The sequence below is a fragment of the Zalophus californianus genome, chromosome 15 (assembly GCF_009762305.2).
Source record: "Zalophus californianus isolate mZalCal1 chromosome 15, mZalCal1.pri.v2, whole genome shotgun sequence".
Classification (NCBI taxonomy): domain Eukaryota; kingdom Metazoa; phylum Chordata; class Mammalia; order Carnivora; family Otariidae; genus Zalophus; species Zalophus californianus.
In genome coordinates, this window is record NC_045609.1 from 73,923,079 (window position 1) to 73,945,238 (window position 22,160).

The window sequence follows — 22,160 nt, forward strand, 5'->3', positions numbered from 1 at the left end:
ACTTGTCTCAGCCTTGAGACAGTAATCCTTTGGTTCCATTTCTATCAGTCTATCTGCATCAATATTTAATTTCAAAAGCCTCCCCTGCCCCGTGCGGTCACAATCAGCCCCATGCCAGAAATATTGACTTCAACCCAAAAAAACTCTTGCAAAGTTATTTGTCCTCTGGTGTCAGTCAAGATGTCATTTTGGGGACATTTTAAGTGTCCAGGCCCCACTGAGTAACAGTTCACTAAGAACAACAAAGGCTCTTCATTTTTCATCCATTTATCTTCCTGGTGAAGGCTTATTTTGGTTCCGTGGAGGCAACTAATTAATTACTTAATGTTCTTTTGTATTTTTACCAACATGAGGCCAAATCTACGTCGTAGAACAAGCCATCCATACAGTATGTGTCATAATTACTGTTTTGCAATTTCACACCAGCAAAAATTTATTAAAACTTCACGACTCATTAATAGTAAGTGATCATAATCGCTTAATAGAAAAGGAAACTGTGCTAATGATGGCAGCCTTGATTAATGTATTTGACCTTAAGTCATGAAGTCAAGTGAAATTAATATCACTGAATGTTGAACATAAGGTTTTTTACAGTGCACATCATTTCAATCATCATAAAAAGCAAATAAACTAGTTTTGAGTTTGACTAGATTTGAAAGCCTTTTAACGCTTCGCAACAAATTAAGAGAGCGTTAATGAACTCCTATACAATGATAATTAAGTGACAAAATGTGAGTAGATGCAGAAATGGCTCTTTTCTATCAAGTGCTGGAGGAATGTTGTCCAACTGGCTGGGTGAACGTGCAGACACTTCGCTGGGGTGGCAGCCTGTCTCCCAACAGTTTAGTATGTGGGAGGGAGATACTCAGCCGTCCTTTGAAGATTTTACTCTTTCCTAACCAGACAAAGTTGGGGGGGGGGGTCTATGAGGCATTATAACCCAGAAGAATTTTAATCCTATTTGTAAAAACTAGCTGTCCCTTTGGATGCCACAGACTCCGGTCTGTGCCCCACATGCAGATGTGAGGGAACGTTCTCCTTAGAGGGAATGAGGTCTCTCCTGTCCCTCCCTGTGAAGTCTGCATCCTTCAGAGCCTAGGTAGAAGGGAGGAAGAAAGGTCCATATACTTCCATGGGGGCAGAGATTATATTTCTTTGTTTCCCGAAGATTGTGTCCATCACATGGCAGGCATCTGGTGAATGTGTGAAGGGGGGAGGGACTGAGCCTGGGGGACACTCAGTTCACCCATTCTTTCAGAATAGGTCACAAGATCCCCATTACGCACCAGCTCTGGATCCCAGCACCACATTCCATTTCCATAGTCAGTACCGCCGTCAGTTTTTACGATCATTCTATTCATGGCAGCGGCTGATTTCAACATAGGAAGCTGAGAGAAACCCCCTGAGCTAGGTTTTATTATTTACACACTTTGACAGTTGGGGAAATGGAGGTTTGGAGAGGTCAAGAAACTTTGTCCCTAGAGTTTCTACTCTTCACCACCCAATGGGGATACAGGGGGAGTCTGTCCTCCCTTTTGGGGGGCATATAAAGCCTTGCTGGGCTGGGGAGGCTCATGCACATAAGTCTAAGCAACAGTGCGAGGTCACATATGAGCAGGGGAGAGAGTGAGATGAGCTGGAAAGCTGCAGGCGCCCCAAGGATGAGAACCCACTGTAAGCTGGAGTGGCTTGGAAAGGCTTGCCAGAGGGGAAGTGCGGGTGGGTACGCAGTAGCAGTGGGTGAGAGGTCTGCTTGTTTGCGCAGGGAGAAAGTTGGGAGGCAGTGTGGAGGCAGAGCCTGGTGACAGCGAAGTTCGGGACAACGGTCTGGAGAGGGAGAAGCTGGAGGCTGGAGGCAGGCGAGAGCCCGTGGGGGAAGGCAGAGGAACAGAGGGGAAGGGTAGATGCGAGGGAAAGTAAAGCCCTGCTGGCTTTTTATGGGATACGGCGGGCAAGGGAAGAGAGGGACGAGTCCCGTGAATGCTGGAGTTGAGGCTGGTGACAGGGTTTGCAGGCATCCCACACTTACCGAGAGAGGGTCTTTTCCACTCCACCCCCTTGGAACCTCTGCTCCCTCATGGGCCCTCTTCTGCAAAGGGGCCCAGCCTGGGGGTTCTGCTTGTCCACCTTTCACTCCCAGGCACTGACGAGCTCCATCAGTTCTGCCTCCCAAACCCTTCTACTCGTCTCCCCACAGTATCAGCACCCCAGAGCCCGCCCCACCCTCCCTTGCATGGGCCGTGTCCCAGCCCTAATCATTCCCTCTGCCTCTTTGCCGGCCATGTGCTAGAGGGTGTCCACCTGCCCACGGCGTCAACAGAGTCTCTACCTCCTCTCCAGCCTCCCATTTCCCTCCCCAGTCCCTCCACGCTGGCCCTCTGGACCAATTTTTCTTTCCAATGCACCATCACCTCCCTTCCCACCTCGGGCCTTCACACCATTCCCCCCCAACCCCCGCCCCCGAGGTGCTCTCTCCCCACTGCTGGTGCTTTCTTAAATGTTTAGGCTTTACATCTGAGGCTGCCATCTAGGAGACACTTCCTCTGGTCGCCCAGATTAAAGCCTCTTCCCAGCCTGGTTCATCATGGCACCCCATTGATTCCACAGTACTAGCACCTTACATTTCTTTAGTCCTTTGCTATGTGCCCGCACTGTAGGCTCCTCACCTGAACTAGCTCACAGATTCCTCAAAGTCACCCGGTGAGCTTGGTGTCCTTATCTTCTTTATTTTACAAATGAGGAAACTGAGAGCTCATGTCACCCAAGGAGCACAACTTGTCACTGTCACGTTTTATGTGTTTACCTTCATAAATGCTCTCCGGTTACTGTGCAAGCTCAATGAGCCTTCCCGGGCACAGGACCTGTGTGCCACATACACAGGCAAAATCTGCCGTCAGAACTCATTAAAATGTCGCCAGTGATGATCGCCTAAGGGACAATTCTGTTTCACTGTCAGTAAATCCCAAATTAAGAAAAAAAATCCAGACACATACTTTAGTTCTTCACAAGAGGATTACCAATTTAAAACCTCAGGTTTCCTTAAAGATCTAATCCCTCTGTGGCTTTGAAAACAGGGTGTGATTTGCAGGAAGCCTCTTCTGGAGCCCTGTGGGTTGCAGGAGAGTGCTGAGGTTAGAGACGCAGACCCTCCAGTCCCGCTGTCCAGGTTCAGATTCCGGGGCCCTCCCTTCCGATCTGTGGGGCTTTGCCAAGTTACTTAACCTCTGAATCTCTTTCCTCACCGGCCAAATCGGGAGAGCGGCACCTGCCTCAGAGGCTGGGGTGAAGCCTCGCAGGGATGCTCAGCGTTACAGCGAGGAATGAGGGGCCCAGGGGAAGCATAGATTTTCTACTGGAAATGAGAAAAGGCAAGAAGCAAGCAGGGACCAAATTAGAAACGGACCCGACGGTGGGGGGCTGTGGGGAGATCTGGAGGCCCCAGGTGGCGCCTGGGTGAGCTGGGCTTTGCGGGCTCGGCGCCAGTTCCGCGGGTGGGGCGAAGCTGAGTGCGGGGCTCCCTGCGGGGCAGGCAAGGCCCGCTCACCCAGCACCTAGAGGTCCCCGGTCCGCCAGAGGGCAGCACTGGCACCTCCCTCGTTGCTCTTGTCCCCTTACATTGGTTTGCTACCTGGAAGCATGTTCTTGTCCAGCGAGGAAGCCACCATCCCATGTCTGTGCTCCCTTTGTTGCCACCATGGCTAAGGCTCACCGGCAAGGGAACAGCACATAGCAAGGTCACTTGGCAGCCTGGTGCTGAGAGTCTGAGGTGGGCTAGCCCCTAAGCACAGAAGGAGTTATCCAAAGAACACTTAATACCTATTAAAAAATGCCTGGAAAACCTCGGTAGAATAGCAGAAAAGAGTCTATAGACTCTTTTGTTGTGCTCCGCAAAAACGGGTAGTCAGTTAAAATAGTTTGCAATTCCTGGGTGAGCGGAAAGATGCCAGAAAAGGGCAGAAAGGAAGCTGAAGGAGAAAGTCACATCATGGGGGTGTGGGGGTGCTGGAGTGAGGGCTGTAGGGGCCCCCCTGTCACTGACCAAATGAGAGCCTTTCCGGGTCTAGTCCTTCTGCATCCATAAAATGGGAAGAATCAACTAGCCCCCCCGCCCCCGAGTGGCAGAATCAAAAGAGGACGTGTATGAAGGTGCTCTACAAACCAAGATAAGTTCTAAGTTAAGGAGATGCTATCTGAGTACCCGACGGATCCTTCAGGGACAGAAACATCTTGGAAGAACAAAAACAAACAAGCTTCGTATCAGAGTGTGGTTGTTTTCCTGTTCTGAAGCTGGGTACTCGTGGACAACGGATGGTGTCAGGGATTCATGTTCAATGGACCGAGAGGGGAAGAACACGTGGATGAGAACCACGTCTGGTAGGAATGATCTTCTTATTGTCCACTGTACATTTTCTGTCCCATTTGAGCACAATGTTCTGAAGACCCCTTCCTGAAGCTGGAACGAAATCCTTGCAAACTAAGGAACAGGGCCCACGTTCCATCACAAGTAGATGCCCATTCTGAGCTAAGATCATGACAACTGCTTTCAGGTATTTGCTAGAAGCTCTGAGACAAGGCTTGCCTCCACCGTAGGCTCTCCTTCCCGTCTCCATGTTTTCTAGGTGGGGGCAGAGTGGGAGAGGGCAAAATTTAGGGCAAGGCCGGTACTAGGGACTAAGTGATTTCACGGAGCCAGCCCCCCTGCCAGGGAGATCTGGCTCCTCTCCCCCAGCACCGCCCCTGGGCGAGAGCGCCCATTGTCTGCTGTCCTGGTCCCAAGACAATAGCAGCCCAGGGAGTGACGGCGGCGGCAGGGGATCCGAAGAGGGTGAGTTGGCACTCCCGAAGTTGGAGCCGGGCCAAGCACTTCCAAAGTTGTACAAGAGCAGGCCAGCTATGTTTTTCTGGGCACAGTCTGTGGGTAAATTAGATCTTTAAAACACTTAGGCAGGCTTTTGTCACTTGGTGTTAACTGTGTGCCTTGCAACTGCTTTAATTGGTTTCGCGTCTAGAATGAGGGATTGAAACGGAAGTGCGACTCTCAGGGGAGCAGTCCTGGCACTCAGATGGCTTGTCATATTTCTTTTTTAATCTGTTGTTCTTTTCCTTAAGGTGAGGGAGGTAGTCTATCTTTTGGAAGACAAGCTCATGCTGCAATAGGTCGGTTTGGGCTGCTCTCCCGTGATATGGCCCCAAGTGTGGGTGGAGGGAAATGAAATGGCGATGTGGGGTGTACCTTTGAGCTTTCCCACTCAAAAGCCAGGAGACATTCCCCCCACAAAGCGTGAGGGAGAGAATAGTTTAAATGGGCACTGGCATTGGAAAACTGAATCCGAGTCCCACTCTACCTCCCTTGGCTGTGTGACTTCGCGCTAGTCACTTGCTGCCTCTGAGCCTCTGTCTCTTCAGCTGCAAAACTAGATTGATTCCATCTCAGAGTGGTTGTGAGGCCGGAATGAAATCACATGCCCAGAGCCCATCCATCCTGGTGTTGGGGGGGAGGGACACGTGGTGAGTGCTCAATAACCAACGGCATTTATTATTGGGACATTATTATCATGAGCCTTCTGTGGGCCCTTGTCCATTGACCAATCCTTGACAGTCCTGTCACCAAGAGAGCTGACCCAGCCTCCCTTCGGTGTAGAGCTGTTTCCCTTTCTATGTAGAGCTAACTCACCCAGAGTCACTGACCACAAAGTGAGGAATTATTAAAAACCCTCCAGGGCACACCATATGCACAGTGCCTGGAAGGTGCCTCTTCCCCAAATTGCAGCAATTCATCTTGAAAGAGGTTCTGTAGGGTAGACACTCACTGCTTCTCGGGCTGTGTGGAGATTTGCTGAAGGAGGGAATTCTGCTCCTGGGAGTGCTCTGAGCCAGGGCTGCACCTGCCTCTTTACTCCAAAGAGCAAGGGCCAAACCTTGACTGGGTTCCAGCAGCTACATAGTTTGTCCTTCCTATCTTTTATTCTTTAAAAAACAACTGGTAAAAATGGTGCACAAACATGGCAAAAACTCTATCTAGGTAGAATCTAACCATCCATCCACCCATCCATCCCTTTATTATCTATCATCTACCTATTATCTATCGATCTATCATCTATCATTTATCAACTATCTAATCTATGTTTCTAATATGGATACAAGTAGGACCATGTTTTTTTTTGTTTTGTACTTTGCCTTTTCACTTAATATACCATAGACCACTTCCAGTTTCAGGGGTATATATCTACTTTTTACAAATAGTGGCACAACATTCCCTTGTCTAGATGCACCATGAGTTCTTTAACCAGCTGGCTATTGATGGACATTCAGGTTATGGCAAGGACTTCCCTATTACAAATCATTCTGCAATGGAGATCCTTTTGCAGAGACCTTGGCACGTGGTGTGAGAAGGCAGGGTAAATTCTTTGCAGTGGAACCGTTGGCTCAAAGGGGATATTGATTTCAAATCATGATCACATCGTCAAATGGTCTAAAGAAGATCATCCCTATTTATATACCCACCCAAGGTATTCTCAGGCCAAATGTTCCCCTTACCTTTTACTTATTTATTTTTAAAGATTTTACTTAGTTATTTGACAGAGAGAGACACAGCGAGAGAGGGAACACAAGCAGGGGGACTGGGAGAGGGAGAAGCAGGCTTCCTGCCGAGCAGGGAGCCCGATGCGGAGCTCGATCCCAGGACCCTGGGATCATGACCTGAGCCGAAGGCAGATGCGTAACGACTGAGCCACCGGGGCGCCCCTCTCCTTACTTTTTAAACAGGGTGAATTCTTTGCCTAGCAGCCTGGATGGGGAAATCTTCATGAAGATAAAAGCAGGCGGTGCGACCAGCAGTGCCAGTTTATGTGACTTTCACGGATACTCTGCTCATCTCTCTCACATTGCTGTGTTTTTGTTTATGCTTTATTTATATCATCCAACACAAGCAGCCTTGTATCTTGTTCCTGTCACAGTTTTTATTCACTTTCTTGGCATTTCTCTCAGGGTTTTATTAGTCATTTCTTGTTCCAGCTCCTAAAATTTCTATCACCTGCATCCTGGGGATTTGGTTGTATTGAGAAGGTGATGAGAATCCTAACGGACTGGGGCAGGAAGCCCGATGTCCCCAGGGCACCGCTCCCTCCCCATTTCTGCAATGATTCAGGGAACCTGAGAGTCCTGCCCTTCCCCAGGGGCCTGCCCCACGTGCGGACATGAGGTGCTTCATGACCCTGGGAATGAACGTGGGGGTTTCTGCTCAGGCAGCTGGAGAAACCTAAAGCCAGGAAAGAAGTTGGAATCTGGGGTTTTGTCCAGGCCCGGATCCAAATGCTCACAAACTTTTTATTCAAACCGTGGAGCCCGCTAGATTCTAAACTTGCTCATTGGAAAGTGGGTCCAGGAGACGAGGGAGTAGGAAAACCAAGTTGAATGAAAAAAAAAATCACAAAACTGTGTCCTGCAGAGACCCTCCAGTGAAACACAGGCTTCTGTCCTGTACAAGGCAAGGTCTTCTTGCTATATATAGTGGGCTGCAAGTTGTAGACTGAAGCAAACAATGCTGGTGATGTTAATTACTGTGTTTTGTGCTCTAATATTTTGCCTTAAAAACTCCTGGTGCTGATAAGGTGCCAGAGATTATAACCTCCCCCAGGGAAGCTGGGGAGTCCTATTTTGAGCAACCGTGGTCATGATGTTAACACCCAGGGATCAAATCCAGCCTCATGCGGTGTAAAGTAACTTTTCCTTGCCAGGCACTGAGCTATATAGCCTGGAAATTGGGAAAAGGACGTTTTCTATCTTTACTTTTTATTCAAATACTATTTATAAGTTTACACAAATAATTCAACACATTTATGATAGTGTCTAAAGCATTCACCAGTCCTATCCTCTAAAGAATTGTACGTTGAAGACATAAAATAAATATCTGGTGTGGCCCTCCACAGACCCTGCTTCCTTTTGGCATGCTATTCGGTTGGATTTAAACCAGTGGCTGGCTCTCAATCAGGGTGATTTTGCTGCCCCTTCACAGGGGGCTGACAGCGTCTTGGCGGGGGGGACAGGTGCTGCTAAACATCCCACAACGGACAGAACCAGACACCATCCCTTCCCACCCCCAAGACAAAGAATCATCTAGAAGCATCTAGAAGCATCAACCACATTCAGTCCTCAGGAATCTTATCTCCTCCGCTGTCAGAAAGCCCCCGTGTCTTGATACTGGGGATCTCCATGCGTTCACGGATTTCAAGATCATTTTCCAATGAATTAAGATAAAAGAAAAAGACACCACGATTGTAGGTTTTTTTTTTTTTTTTTTTTTTTTAAAGAAAACAATGTTTATTAGGGTATTCTGGGGTGGAGGATGGCTGAACAGACTACATACGTACATTCTGTAATGCTTGAGCAATATGTTAACAGAAAATTCAAACATCACAAAACCACTTCCAAAGTCCAAAGAGCAAAACTTATACTTCTATATGTAGGTGTTCTTCCACGGGTGTTGGTAGTGTGAGGAAGCCATGTGGGGATGGCCCAGGAGAATGCACCGGTGCCGCAGGAAAGCAGATACACATGGCAATGAGATACATGTATTATCTTGTACGAGTGGGAAACTCAGGAAACACATGGTGTCAAATGGAGACCAGGAGGGAAGTCGCTCATCTGGATCCTCTCCTAACTGGAGGCTTCTATGAAGCTCACTACACCCCTCACCCCAGCTCTGATGAGGCTGGGTGTCTGACCCCCCTCTCCCAGGACAGAAGTCTAAAACCATCCTAAAAACCAGAATCCTTATTCTATTCAACCTGAATGGTTAACTTACATGAAACAGAAGGAACAGAAGCGGAGACATACCCTCGGGTTAAAAGTAAAAGTGCAACACCATCTAAAAGAATACAACCCAAAAGCCCACATCCGGAATCTCACACAGTTTCTCCGCAGGAGGCGGATTAAACAAGAGAAAATAATTTCAATATCTAAGGGATAATGCACAGGAGAGGAGAAAACTCTTTAAAGAAAACTCTGTGGTGAAAAGCATTCCCCCTCCTCCCTTAGGGGAGAAAGAGAGAGAAGAGAAAAGAAGAGATAATTAGAAGAAATATAAGGCCCTGGATTTCAGGTTTCTGAAACCATTTCTTCAACCCTCTGAGGACAATCAGCTATTTCTGAATCCAGAAAAGTCTCATTACTAGAAGATCACAGCCAAATAAGGCAGGGCGATCCGTGAGTGGGTTCTGCAGTCCCCGTTCCTTTTCCCACATTTCAGAAATGCTTTCAGCTAAAGCTAAAAAATAAAAAGCCAGATTCCAGATCAAGCACGCTCTGCATACCAGGAGGATAATGCCAGATCACACAGCCCTGGAGAAGCTGTGACACAGAGAGAGGAAAGGAGTTTTTGTGATGGGGCTGTAAGGGCCAGACGTCCTGCCCTGCCCGGTGACAGGTGACAGACCTTTACCTGCTCAAAAGAGCCTTTCATTTCTTCTACCCGCAGCATCGCCTGGATGTTCCAATTCTTTATCCTACTTTACTCTTATAATCTGTGTTATATTTGCTGCCATCAAGGGTCTTTGCGTACTTCAAAGTTTTGCTGTGTGAATGAACACTGCTATCGGCTTTCCTCCTCTAGTCTAGCAGCTCTGGTATCTCCCAGTCCCACCTGTGCCCCAGCTGGTACCTGAGAGCTGGGCCAGTTCCATTGGCATGGCCACCTAGCCATGCTCACAGCCCTCTAAGGCCTCAAAGGGTGACCCCACTTGGTCCCCTGTGGCAGTCTGCCCGGCTTCAGCTGAGAATGGGTGCGTCTGCCTTCTCCATATTGCTTGAGTTGCGCCGGTGGCTGTATGCCTATTGATTGAGACTTACTACTTCCTAGAGACTTGAGTCTGGAAAGCGGCTTCTTGGATGACTTACAAAGAGAATTTAGATTCTCTGAAGGATGTTAAAGTGAAGGATTCTGCCATCCAGAAAAGATGGGTGTTTCCCTAAATTGCTTTCAGAAGGCCTTGTATTCTCAAGTTAATCCTGGAGGAGTTTCAGTCCTGAATGAGGGTTCACTCAACTGGAGTAGAGTTCCGTAAATGTGCTGATTTGAAGACCGCCTAAGTTTGCTTCTCAGGATGCTGGCACAGGCCTGGGCTTGGCCTGGGCTTGGTGGAGCGGTACACCTTTCTGGCCAGTGTCCTGTGCTTGAGGCAGATTAAAATACCAGCAGACTCACTGGCTAATTTCCCATGAAATCAGTTTACCCCCTCTGGGGTCCTTCCTTTCTGGGACTGGCTGGTTATGCTCAGCTCCTCCTGGGGACAAATGCTAATTTTTCATCTCTCAGCAGGAAACACAGTCGGCAGATTTAAAACTGCTTTGATTCTAATGCTTTGACACTTCCTTCCAGGTCACCCTCAATAACCTCAGGACACCTTTACTGTTGTGTACAAGCGCTCAGTGCTGGCGAGACGATGCGGATGGACCAAGTCCTTGCTACCGTGTTACAAAACCAAGCCTTTCGATGCCCCAAAGTTTTTCGTTCACCCAACACCGTTTAAGTACCTTCTGTGGGACATGCTTTCTCTTAGGGGAGGCTGGGGGGAGCTCCGCAAAGAGATGTGCAAATGAAAGAAGGGGCTGATGGTCTCTGGACAGAATCCTGGTATTTTCTATAAAATGAAAGTGGAGCATGGTAAGAAAACCTGGCCTGGGATGAAGAGAAGAAAACCCGAGAAAACCTTTTACTGATGCTGGTGCTGGGCTTGACAGCTGCCCTGGAGCAAAAATAAACTCCTCATGGCAGTGGGACAAGACGCTGATATTGGCACCTGCCAAGGGCAGACAGCCCAAGTCACAGCTGTGCTGGTCAAATGAGTCTGGAGACCTTAGGGGGTGAGGACCTCAATGACTGGTAACAGGCTGTGGTTCTCTGCAGGCAGTTTACTGAAACAGGGTTTGTGCGTCCCCCCACCCGTCTGGGCTGGATCTCAGAACAATCAGAAGTGCAGGTGGCGCCTCCCGCTGAACAACCCCAGGCTATCTCCCGGAAGGGAGGTGGAGCTCATCAGAGAGCACCGGGAGCAACAAAGGGATGCCTGGTGAAGATGAGCAGACAAGACCATCCCAAGGCTAAGAAGAGGGAGCTCAGAAGGGGGGAGGGTTGGATGGAGGAACTTCCTACTTGGGGGATTATCATCACCCTCAGATCGCCTGACTCCTGAGAGAGGCTTCTCTGTCTTCAAAAAGCCAGAGCTCCATGTACAATGGGCATCTGGGTGGGACATTTAGAATGAATCGACAGCAAGGGGCCCTGTTAAATACTGAAATGATAAAGAACAGGAATGGGCACTGGGGCACCAGTAATTGACATGAAAGAGAACAGAGTCAGCCCACTGTCTTAAGACAACTCCCCTTGTGAAATGAAATGTCCCATCAAACACACCCCGGGATGGAGGCAGTGGCAAAACCCACAGATTTAAAGCTTCTGCCGGGAGAATGTGTTCAGACATATAGTCCTCAAGAAGAATTCTAGATAACAGATTTAGAACAAACGGTCACTGGAGAAGAAGAACTGGGTCAAGAAGTGTCAGATACACACATGAGATGCCTATCTTAGGGATAAGAAGAAAACGTAGCTTCTAAGGGTTTCCAACTGAATTCTCAGCTGTTCTACAGTTTTAGAATCTCTAAAAAGAAATTTCTTCCAATGTTGTCCAGATATTAGCTCTGGCTTGTTTTCCACAAAGGCACTACTGTCTAATTCAAGGGACTCTGGCTATTCTTGTGAGGACAAGGTTCCTAGTTGGATCAGGAAGGAACATCAGTGGACCGCATGACCCATTCACCCCTGGCACCTGGCCTCGTGCTGCACCTTGATTTTGCTCCATCTTTCCAAACTCCCTGAGTTCAGGGCAGACAGGTCCTTCTATCATCCCTGTACCCAAACCCTTGGCAATTCGTGCCCATCTGTTGCCATTGCTTTTTGGTCTTTCTCGAAAAGATGGGTCTCCCATGGTCTCATCTGCTTTATCAAAGAGTAGAAGCCACAAAGATCACAGGGGTATGAATCCAAGAGATCAGGAACAGCATTGAAGGGGAATTAGAAAATGCGAGTTCATTTAAGCAGCCCTTTTCTGGTCTACAGTTCATTGACTCAAATAAGTGATGCATGTCGGACTACATGAATGAAAATTTATTTTCCAAATGACAGCTCCTCCAAGGCCACTATTTTGTAAATAGTAACAACAGAAATACATTTTTGCTAGATTCTAAGAAAAGAATTTGCTAATTATACAAACTCCCACTGCTTTTACATCTCTTTTCCCAACAAGCACTTAACACTGACTCAAAAATGCTTCTGCTCTCCTCCCTTCCTAGTTCAGCAGATGGAGTGTTTAGGAGTGTCTACTTTAGATAGAGTACAAAGGGACAGGTGGGCGACAGGATGCAGCTGGAGAGGACCCATCCTTGGAGCGTAGGCATGATAGCAACAGTTTTCATATAGACCAAATCAAAGGCCACAGAAGCCTGGAGAAACCCTGTCCCATATTTGATTAATTCAAAGATAGCTTCTAAGACATTTTTTACTACAGGATAAAGAATTGTTAAATAATTTTTTTTTTAAATGAAAACCACACTCCTATTATACTCTGGATACAGTTCGCTATACTTGATAAAAAATAATCTGCGTACTTCTCAACTTACGCTCTCGGGGCTTGAAAAAATCAGATATGGAAAAATAAACATGGAAGTGGCATTCTGAATACTTCTCTTTATTGTGCACTTCTTCCTTCATGTGCTCTATTAAAAAGATACTCAAACAGATATTGGCCAAAGATATTCAACATCAACATGGAATGAATGTGCTTCCAATCAGTTTGGCAGTAGTGCCCTTTTTTTCATTCTCTCAAATAAGCAGCAGGGCATGGCTAGACTTGACGTGGGAGTCATGGGTCCACATGGACCTAAGTTACTGTTTTTGTGTTGTCAAAATCAGCTAAAATGAGATGCTTTCCGCAAGAGGCCCAAACCCCAGCAGATGGCGGTACCCCAAATGCAGGGACTGAGGGGCAGGAAGTAATCATTTTTGCTGTCAGCACTGCTGCACACGGGAGTCAAAGATTTAAGTCACTTGTCTGCTTTAGTCCTGGGGCAAGTGATGGTGTTTCGGGTCCAACGTGTTAAATTGGGACTTACACGGAATGGCAGAAACACCTGCTTGCCATGAATTTGTAAGAATCTCTCTAACGTGTTGTCATTGAATATCCTTTCCCCTGTTTATTTCATCAGTAATTTATTTTCAAATTTAGAATTTGGTAACTCTAATATGCTTCTATCTGTGAAGAAAAACGAGATCTTTGTTGGTGATCGATGAGGCTTTCCCAAATTTAATTTATGGGTTGCACATCCCTGTGTTCCTCACCGAAGGCTACCCTTGTTAGCTCTGATAACTCCTATTTCCTCTTCGGTCATCTGAAGCTAATTACAGCCACTGTTTACTGCAGAAGGAATCAATAGCTTTCTACAGTAGATCACATAGAATCAGACCCAGATGCAATTAGTCCAGGGTAGATACCTGGACAGAGATACCTTAATCAAAACAAAATATGATAAGAGATATGCTTTCATAGAGGACTGGAATTCCAAATGTTTCGACACATTTAATGTGTTTATTCAAAGTAAGAGTCTTTACGAAACCTTTCACTAATCAAATTTGTTTGACGAATTTTCCTTGAAAACATTTTGAACGGAAAAAACACGGTACTTAGTATTACACATTTATGTTTATTAACATTTGGATATAAATGTACTTCAAACACCAATAGAGCTAAAAGACTATGCCTTTATCTTGGATTGAATAGATTTCCCACCCCAGTGATTTGATTAATTCTTACAAGGCAAACCTCAGCGGGCAAAGGGGATCAGTATGAACTGTGCACCTTGGGTCCCTCCTCCAGCCCCTCTACTGATGTGGGGAGAAGTAATGCTCCCAGCACTCTCCTCTTCTCTACTCAGTGTTGGAGAAGCATGGCTCCCAGCACTCTATTCAGGTGGATTCTCCTCTTCTCTACTCAGTGTTGGAGAAGCATGGCTCCCAGCACTCTATCACTGTAGATTCTGAATGTCACCATCAACCAGACTTCAAAAGTGCACTTCAGGGGTCTACTTGTTTAAGGACGAGAATGATGGAAGGTGATGTGCAGTGAACAAGCCAGATGCCTCGTTTCCAGAGTCCTGTTCTGGTCCACGTATCTTCGCTGGCCAGCTCATCTCTACAGGCCTATTGTTGGTCCTCCTGACCCACAAGCCTTTCTTTCCACAGAGTCAGTCACAGTCTGTCATGGAGGACACATAACAAGATGCGTGTAGATTCCTGACGACCTTCAGACCAAATCCCTCTAAAGAGTGGCCTGGTCATCACCATTGAGAGTCAAGACAACTGTTAGGAAAACAACTGTGTGCCCTGGCATGGATCTGCTTCAGAAGAGAGGGTGGCATGTTCCTGTCCCCCGGCCCAGTCAAACCTGCCTTTGTCAAGTAACCTGGAAACCAAGGTACCGGATTAGGTCAACTGGCACAGGGGCCACTGGCTGTTGCAGAGCATTTACGAGTGGCCGCCAGTTTCCTCACAGGTGTGCACACTTGCATTCCAAGAAGTGATAAAAGACAACACTCAGCTGCTCTGTTGCCTCCTGCCTGTCCACAGTTACATGATGCAGAGCTTTCTGCTAAAGCATGAGGCCCCTCAGAGTCTGCTTTTTGAAAAGCTGTCTTCGTGAAGTTAATATTGGAGCTAACACTACTTACGAGAGGAAAACGAGCTCCATGTATTTTGTATTAAATCATCAGTAAAAAATGAAGACAATATCATTACTTTCAAAATATAGAAAGCCAATAGTTGAAATCATTTAGTAGTAAAATTTTTTTTTCTACATATAACCTCATACGTGTAAAGAGTATTAGAGTACATGTCAGCCGTATTTGACTCTGGTTAGTTAAAGGGCTTCTCCCTCATGTAAGGCTTGGGAGAGTGTCGTTCAGTGATCAAGGTACTGTGGAGTTTCAAGCACACTCGCCCCCTCTATTCTGTCTAGAAGACAGACACTACATTTGGATGGGACAGGTGTCCTTTGTTTGGTAGGAGAGTGTAGAACTCTTCACAGTACACAGTGTGGAAAATGCCAGTACATAGAGAAAGGTGAACATTGGCGCAAGCTTGTTTGTACTAAGTCCATCAAGATCCTCTGGATGAGAATCTTTGATTTGTGACAAAATAAGCTTGCACCCACCCATGTTGGGCTAAAGTGACGTCATCAGAAACCAAAACCATTACAGGAGATGTGGAAGATTCTTTAGAAATACTAAGTCCTTGCTTTGCTAGGAAAGGCCAGAGTTAAATTGTTAAAATCATCCCTATCCTCATCATGTCAAACATGGGCCCAGTTGGTTTTACAGCCAAATTTACACGCTGCCCCTTGACAACACAGCAGGCCCCAAAGCCTTTTCAATATGGAATGTAGGACTGTATCGGGTAGCCCATAGAAGCCCTAAGGATCACAAGAAGATTTCTTAAAAAAAAAAAAAGGAAAAAAAGAAAAAACAAACAAAGAAGAAACAAAGAAAAAGTTCCAGTTGGATGAAACTGTTTTCGCAGTGTCTCAATTGAGCTCCTAAAACTGGAATTTCAGATATACAAGAGGACAGGAAACAGCTCGGTTTTTTGTCTTTTTACATGTCCAAACTGTTGTTTAAATGCAGCTACGATGTTTCTGCCAAAGATAAAGATAATAAGGTGGACAGGGTGGTTACCACCAGAACCAGCAGTGGGCTCAGACCGCAGCTTGAAGGAGCAGCCATTGATTTTGTGGTTATGTGGCTGGAGGGACCAGCGAGCCCATTCTTTTCGTAATCACGCTGTAAGAGAGAATATTTTCATTGTCACCCACTGCATGTATTCGTCTTATCCCAGTATATTTTAACCACACTCTTTCTCTCTCCCACCCTCACCTCCAACTAGCTATACCACTCATCAAAGCTGACCCAAGATAGGACGAGGGAGGCTTCAATTCACTGACTCGTAGTTTTATGGAAAGGAATCATGAATCTGGGTGAGAACTGGATATACACACTTACATAGTTTATGATAAACTGGCCAACATTTGCTTCTTGCTCCTCCACTAGGGATTACTGAAATCCACTTGTGGGACAGCTTTGCATCTTCCTTCACTCCTACCTTCTGGATCTCCCTGTGGCTAGGGCAACATGGAATGCTTCTCCTGGTACTGACTGAGGAGGAAACCCATTGTCCCTCCCCATCCCGGAGGAAGGGCAGGAAGAATCATCTCAGAAAAACTGGTCCAGGCAAGTATCAGTTCACTTGGAGGTGGGCCACAAATCGCATTGAGATGGGCAGGGCAGTCAGCAACTTTTCTCTCCATTTGCCCTTTCAACCCTAGATTTTCTAGATGAAGGAGCCTGCCCCGCTCATCAGCTGGAGAGACCACACCAGAACGCTGGCTTTCGGACTCCCGGTTGGCACAGCTGTCCTTCCCTAAGACGGACGCCTCCATCCCCACCACAGCATCTACTCAGTCCCATAATGCCACATCCTGCCACAATGATCGGCACGTGACAGCATCATTCATCACCTCTGTAAAACGGGGAGAGGACTGGGGCCTGCCCCAGCTACCTCTGGGTTGCTGCGGAGGTCAAAGGAACTGTAGACAGAGGACCTCTGGTAAGCAGTGAGAGTTGCTGAGTTTCTTCTCTGTGTGGGCTGATTCTACAGGACTGTGGTCACATAGTCTCTGGCATTGGCACAATGGTATTTGTGCAGGGTCTGGCTCTGAGATGAGGATCCTGGGTTCCACATGCAGTTGGAACTTTGTGCACTGGGATGCGAAGACCTCACTTGGCTCAAAGTGCAGAGGGACATGGAGGGTGCTTTAGATATTTTTCCTTATTTTTCCTAGACCTGAAACCTCATTGTCTTTGAGCCTTTACATCCTCACCAGGGGCCCAAAGGCTCTGTGTCTAGAAATGCAAGGAGACCCAGAGAGAAATATAACTTACATCAGAAAGACAGAGGTGTGTACTGCCGGACACATTGGATTTCAGCTTCTGTGCCTGGGGAAAGACAAACACACACACATAAAATCACTCATATGTAGTATGGAATAATGATTACCAATGATCCACTAATCAGTCGTCTAGGGCAGGGCCATTGATAGAAATATGTGAGCCACATCTATGAGCCCATACATAATCTTAAATTTTCTAGTAACCACATAAGAGATAAAGGTGAAGATAATTGTGATAACATGTTTTATTTAGCCCAATACATTATCATTTCAAGATGTAATCAATATAAAAAGTTACTAATGAGCTACTTTATTTTTTCATACCTAAGTCTTCAAAATCTGGTGTTTCACATTGCACATCTTATTTCAGACCTGCCCCATTTTAAAGGCTCAGAAGCTACCTGTAGCTGGTGGCTAGTGGGGGCAGCACAAGACGAGGTTACTAAAGACAAAGTTTTGTTTTTGCTTTCGTTTTCTGTTTTGTTTTTTTTTTCCAAGAGGGGAGGGGAGATAGAGCGTGGGGGGGGAGGGGCAGAGGCAGAGGGAGAAGGAAGATCTTAAGCAGGCTCCACACCCAGCATGGAGCCCAACATGACGCTCGATCTCATGACCCTGAGATCATGACCTGAGCCAAAATCAAGAGTCGGACACTTAACCGATGGAGCCACCCAGGCGCCCTAAGACAAAGCTTTGAAGTCATTCATATTCAGAACTCATTTATATCTCTGAATGTTCATTTTGGGGACGTGCCTTTGAGGTAAAAATGTCACAATAAAAATCTACATTCATTAGTAATATAGAGATAGGTCTTCTGAAGCTTGTTTATTCATTTGTTTTATTCACTGTTTCAGTCAACAAGCACAGAGCTATTTTCCAACGCTGGGCATCAGGCGATAGGACCAAAAGGCTATGGCTGCTGGGCTCCTGGGGCTGCCCTCTAGCAGAGTCAGTCACTCCCGGCTTGGTGCCCTCTAGCGGAGTCAGTCACTCACGGCTTGGTGCCCTCTAGCGGAGTCGTCAGTCACTCCCGGCTTGGTGCCCTCTAGCGGAGTCAGTCACTCACGGCTTGGTGCCCTCTAGCGGAGTCGTCAGTCACTCCCGGCTTGGTGCCCTCTAGCGGAGTCAGTCACTCACGGCTTGGTGCCCTCTAGTGGAGTCGTCAGTCACTCCCGGCTTGGTGCCCTCTAGCGGAGTCAGTCACTCACGGCTTGGTGCCCTCTAGCAGAGTCAGTCACTCACGGCTTGGTGCCCTCTAGCAGAGTCAGTCACTCACGGCTTGGGAGTTAGGACACAGGACGGGGATTCTTATAGAGGGATCCCCTGGAGGAACTGTGCAGGATGTTACGGATCCCGACCCAGGAATCATAAAATTGCTTCCAGGGCAGAGGCAGGGGCTCCCCATCTCCTCACACTGGAACTAGTCCTCGCTGAGCTTCTACCAGACAACTGAGTTGAAGGAAAGTTTCCATCGCTCAGACAATTACAATAAGAACTGCTGACCCAATACCGCCTTTTTGTTTTGTAAAGGAAAACAGAGTGCAGCGAAATTAAGTGTCTTTTCCAAGGTCATATAGCAATTTACTGGTAGAGTCAGGATATAGACCAGGTCTCTAAAACTTCTGAAAGAAAATATGCTCTTTCCTCCATTACAGTGTTTCTTCCAGGCAATCCCTGGCATGCTTGACTCTTCATGCTCTACCTGCCCCCCAAATCCACAATAACCTCCCCCACCTTGAGCATCTTCCTCCAAAACAGGAGCCTGTTAGCACCAAAGACAGAGAGCTCATGTGCCAATAGGATGACTCTGGTCAAGCATCACACCTGAGTCAAGGAGTGTCTGGGCAACCAGCTCTGAGTGAATGGCAACGGGCAGGCTGCCTGGTGTAAGAAGACTTCTGGAACTCATTGGAGACGTGCTAGGCTGATGATGGTATATTCACCCAAGGAGTAATTTATTGACCATAATGCTACTTGGGAGGCATCATAATCTTTACCTATATTTGCATATACCAGCTGTGAACATGAAATAGAACCTTTAAACAGGCATCAAGAATAAGACACTGTGAAGCATCCCCAGGCTGTTCAAAGGTCACTAAATGTTACGTATAAGAGGATCAGAGGAGAAATGGGAAGAGGAATTGAACCTTACCCAAAAGCCTACTTTTAATCTATAGTAATAGCAGATCTGGTCCATTGCATTGTTACCCGCAGAGAATAATGTACAGAACTTTACCTGTTTTATTTCTGTTCAAGATTGGAATTGTGCCCAGATACCAAAATGGCCTTAAAACATCACATTCTCTTTTTTCTTTGTGAGGCCATAATCTACAAAAGACATAAACGCTTGCTGTGGGCCTTTGCATAACTAAGAAGTTCACTAAAATGTGCAGAGAAAGCAGCCTGACTTTATTCTGAAACATGTTATGCCTTCAAGTTGTTTCTGGGCTTATGCCTCCATGTTCTAAACCACAGGCCTTTAAGTTCTAAGGGTCAGGCAGGCCTCCTCCTCCTTCTTACTTTGTTCTGTATGATTAGCACTGGGATGTAGGTTTTTACTCACTATGTACACAGTCCGAGATACTCATTAGCTATACTTAGTCACTTCAGGAATGTGTTGAAATTCTAGTTCGATGCCCATCATTATTAAATAATTATAAAGGGGCTTCTACCAATGGGTAAGAAAAGTCTTCTGTCTTAACAGATTGTCTTAAGTGGACTCTAGATCCGCAGAGGTAGATTTCTGACCCTCACTGGTCACTGAGGGTTTCACTCTGTGTGCAGCGCTATAAACGTGCAGGCTCTTGCCTTCCATCTGGAAAGAGCGGGGATTACTGCTCTGTCACACAGGAAAATACATTTAAACCAGCTCCAGGTCTATAAAGTCTCTGAGCTCCTTTCCCCCCAAAGCAGGCATCTTGTTGGCATCTATCTAAAGGAAATGGTCAGCGAGAGGCCGCGTCTCCCTATAGCCCCACTGGCTTCACTAAAACTAGAGGCAGCATCTCCAAGTTCATCTTGCCTCGAGGACCATTCCTGTTGGCATAACTGGATAACTTGCAGAGCAAAGGTAATAATGTACACCCAGGCCCCTGCAGAGGCTCTGAGAAAATGCCTTCTCTCCTGTTAAGCACCTTCCCAACCCACCCAAGCACTTAGCACTCCAGAGGCTCAGCAGTGCATGCACACAGGCCTTTAAATGCTCTGCTTACACAGTGTATTAACACAGCTTCCCAATGAGAGGTCTGGGTAGAAACTCCCGGCACCACAGAAGCAGAGCAGAACAGCCCTGGATTTCCACCTGAACTTCGCAGGGACCACAGGAAGGTCCGGCGGTCTGATCAGAAGGTGAAAGGCAAATGTTACCAGTTATTGGAATAGCAGGTGGCACCTGGGTAACAGAATCAGAAGACTGCTCATAGACATGAGATTTTTTCCCAGCAAACCTGAAGTGCATACGACAAGATGAGGGTCTTGGGTCTGCTGCCTAGACTCGCTAGCATCAAATATAGGTGGAGCATTACCACACGGGGCGTCTGGTGCCTCTAAGGGTTTGTAAGCTGCACATGGAGGGGCAGAGCCTGGGAACTTAGACCCGCGTATGTCTGGCTGGTTGGATGCTTGTGAGTCCTGTATGCAGTCCGAATCCCTCTGGTGACACTGAGGGTCAGAAATCTCCTATGCAGATCCAGAGTCCACTTAAGGAAATCTGGCTCTTAGAGCTCATTTTAGAAGCCTGAGCAACCTGTTATTTCCACATTTGAAGGGCTTTTATCCTGAGCATTTTTGGCAGCATCATCAAGCTATCACTGTGTTGCTAATCAGGTAGGATAAATGCAAACCTAGAATTACAGGGAGGCCCCCACCGTCAACTATTGCAAAGAGTATTTACATACTTTAAACATCATCTCACAGGTGATAAAAACGGGGAAGGTCCCAGGAAAATTAAAAAAAATAGTAACAAAACTTCCGAGACCTGCTAAGTTATAAGAAGAAACGAGAAGAGTACTTCTTACTGCTGAGCTCTAACCCCATACAAAGGGTGGAGTAAGGGAGTGCTGGCTTAAGGTCCTGTCTGTGGGCCCAGCAGCCTTGCTCATTAACGACATTCACAGGGACCCAGCACAGAGCATGGCCAGCCCAGGCCTATCTAGACACCAAACCTTACAGTGTGGCTTTAAAGTATGACATTTCCGAAAAAGAGAGAGAGAGAGAAGTATAAAGAAGAGAAGAAGAGGGTGGATTTCATTTTTTAAAAGTCCATTTTAACCACAGGTACGACATGTTGAACAATGAATTCTTTCATCTCTTTTAGGGAAGAGTGTTTCCTAGCAGCTAATTCATACTTCTGTGGTTATGGGGGAAACCACCTGACTCTGAGCGGAGGGGAAACATCACCAGCAAACCACAGGACCACTGGTTTCCATCTCGAGGATGGGGAGATGAAAGGGACTGGCGAAGCCCGTCTCCAGCCCAGCAGCCTTGCTGTCATTGTGGAAAACTGGAGAACTTGTATTCAGGCACCTCCTAAGCCTTGTCCCTCCAGCAGTGTTGTAGAATTGTCACAGGCAGTAATCCGCTAGTCCAGGCACGTCGGGTAATAGAATTTCCACCGCACTGTAATTGTAGGGCCAGACCTCGCCAGTCCCTGTCACCAGAGGGTTAATAAATGCATTAGATGCTGTTAACCTCAGTTACCTGGAGTCAGACCAATGACGCTCCTGCTTTTTACCCCAGTGATTAGCATTTGGAAAGTGTGCCCCGGTGCCAGTAGCCTTCCTGTTCAGAGCGCACAGACACATGCACTGCTGGGAGCCCTCCATCCAGAGCCCTCCCCCTGCCCTGGGCCACCGCACAGACACATGAGCTCTGCCCACAGTAGGCTCTCCTAGAGCCTCGGGGACGAGGCACACTTTGGAGGCGCACACTTGCTCTGTTTATGGACTTGGAGACTTAAGAGCACCCCGAAGCGGAGCCTGGTCTTTGTGGCCCCAGGACTCCGTTTCTGTAGAGAAGTCAGGGCTTCATCTTGGGGTTTTAGGCAGCTGTCAGCCAGCAGGGCGTGGAACATTTCTCTACTCTCTGCCACGAATAAGGGGAGCCAGTTTCTGCTCT

At 47.0% G+C, this 22,160-nt stretch overlaps 1 protein-coding gene across 5 annotated transcripts in view; it reads right to left on the reverse strand.

The window, feature by feature from the left end:
- Window positions 1–8,330: 8,330 nt before the first annotated feature.
- Window positions 8,331–22,160, reverse strand: part of GFRA1 (GDNF family receptor alpha 1) — a 215,285-nt gene continuing 201,455 nt past the window's right edge. For all 5 annotated transcript variants that reach the window (XM_027596620.2, XM_027596621.2, XM_027596618.2 and 2 more), the window contains 2 exons: window positions 17,041–17,094; window positions 8,331–15,882 (listed from right to left, as the gene is read on the reverse strand). In XM_027596620.2, coding sequence (XP_027452421.1) covers window positions 15,727–15,882; window positions 17,041–17,094 — 210 coding nt within the window. In that variant the 3' untranslated portion in view covers window positions 8,331–15,726. The remainder of the gene's footprint in view (window positions 15,883–17,040; window positions 17,095–22,160) is intronic.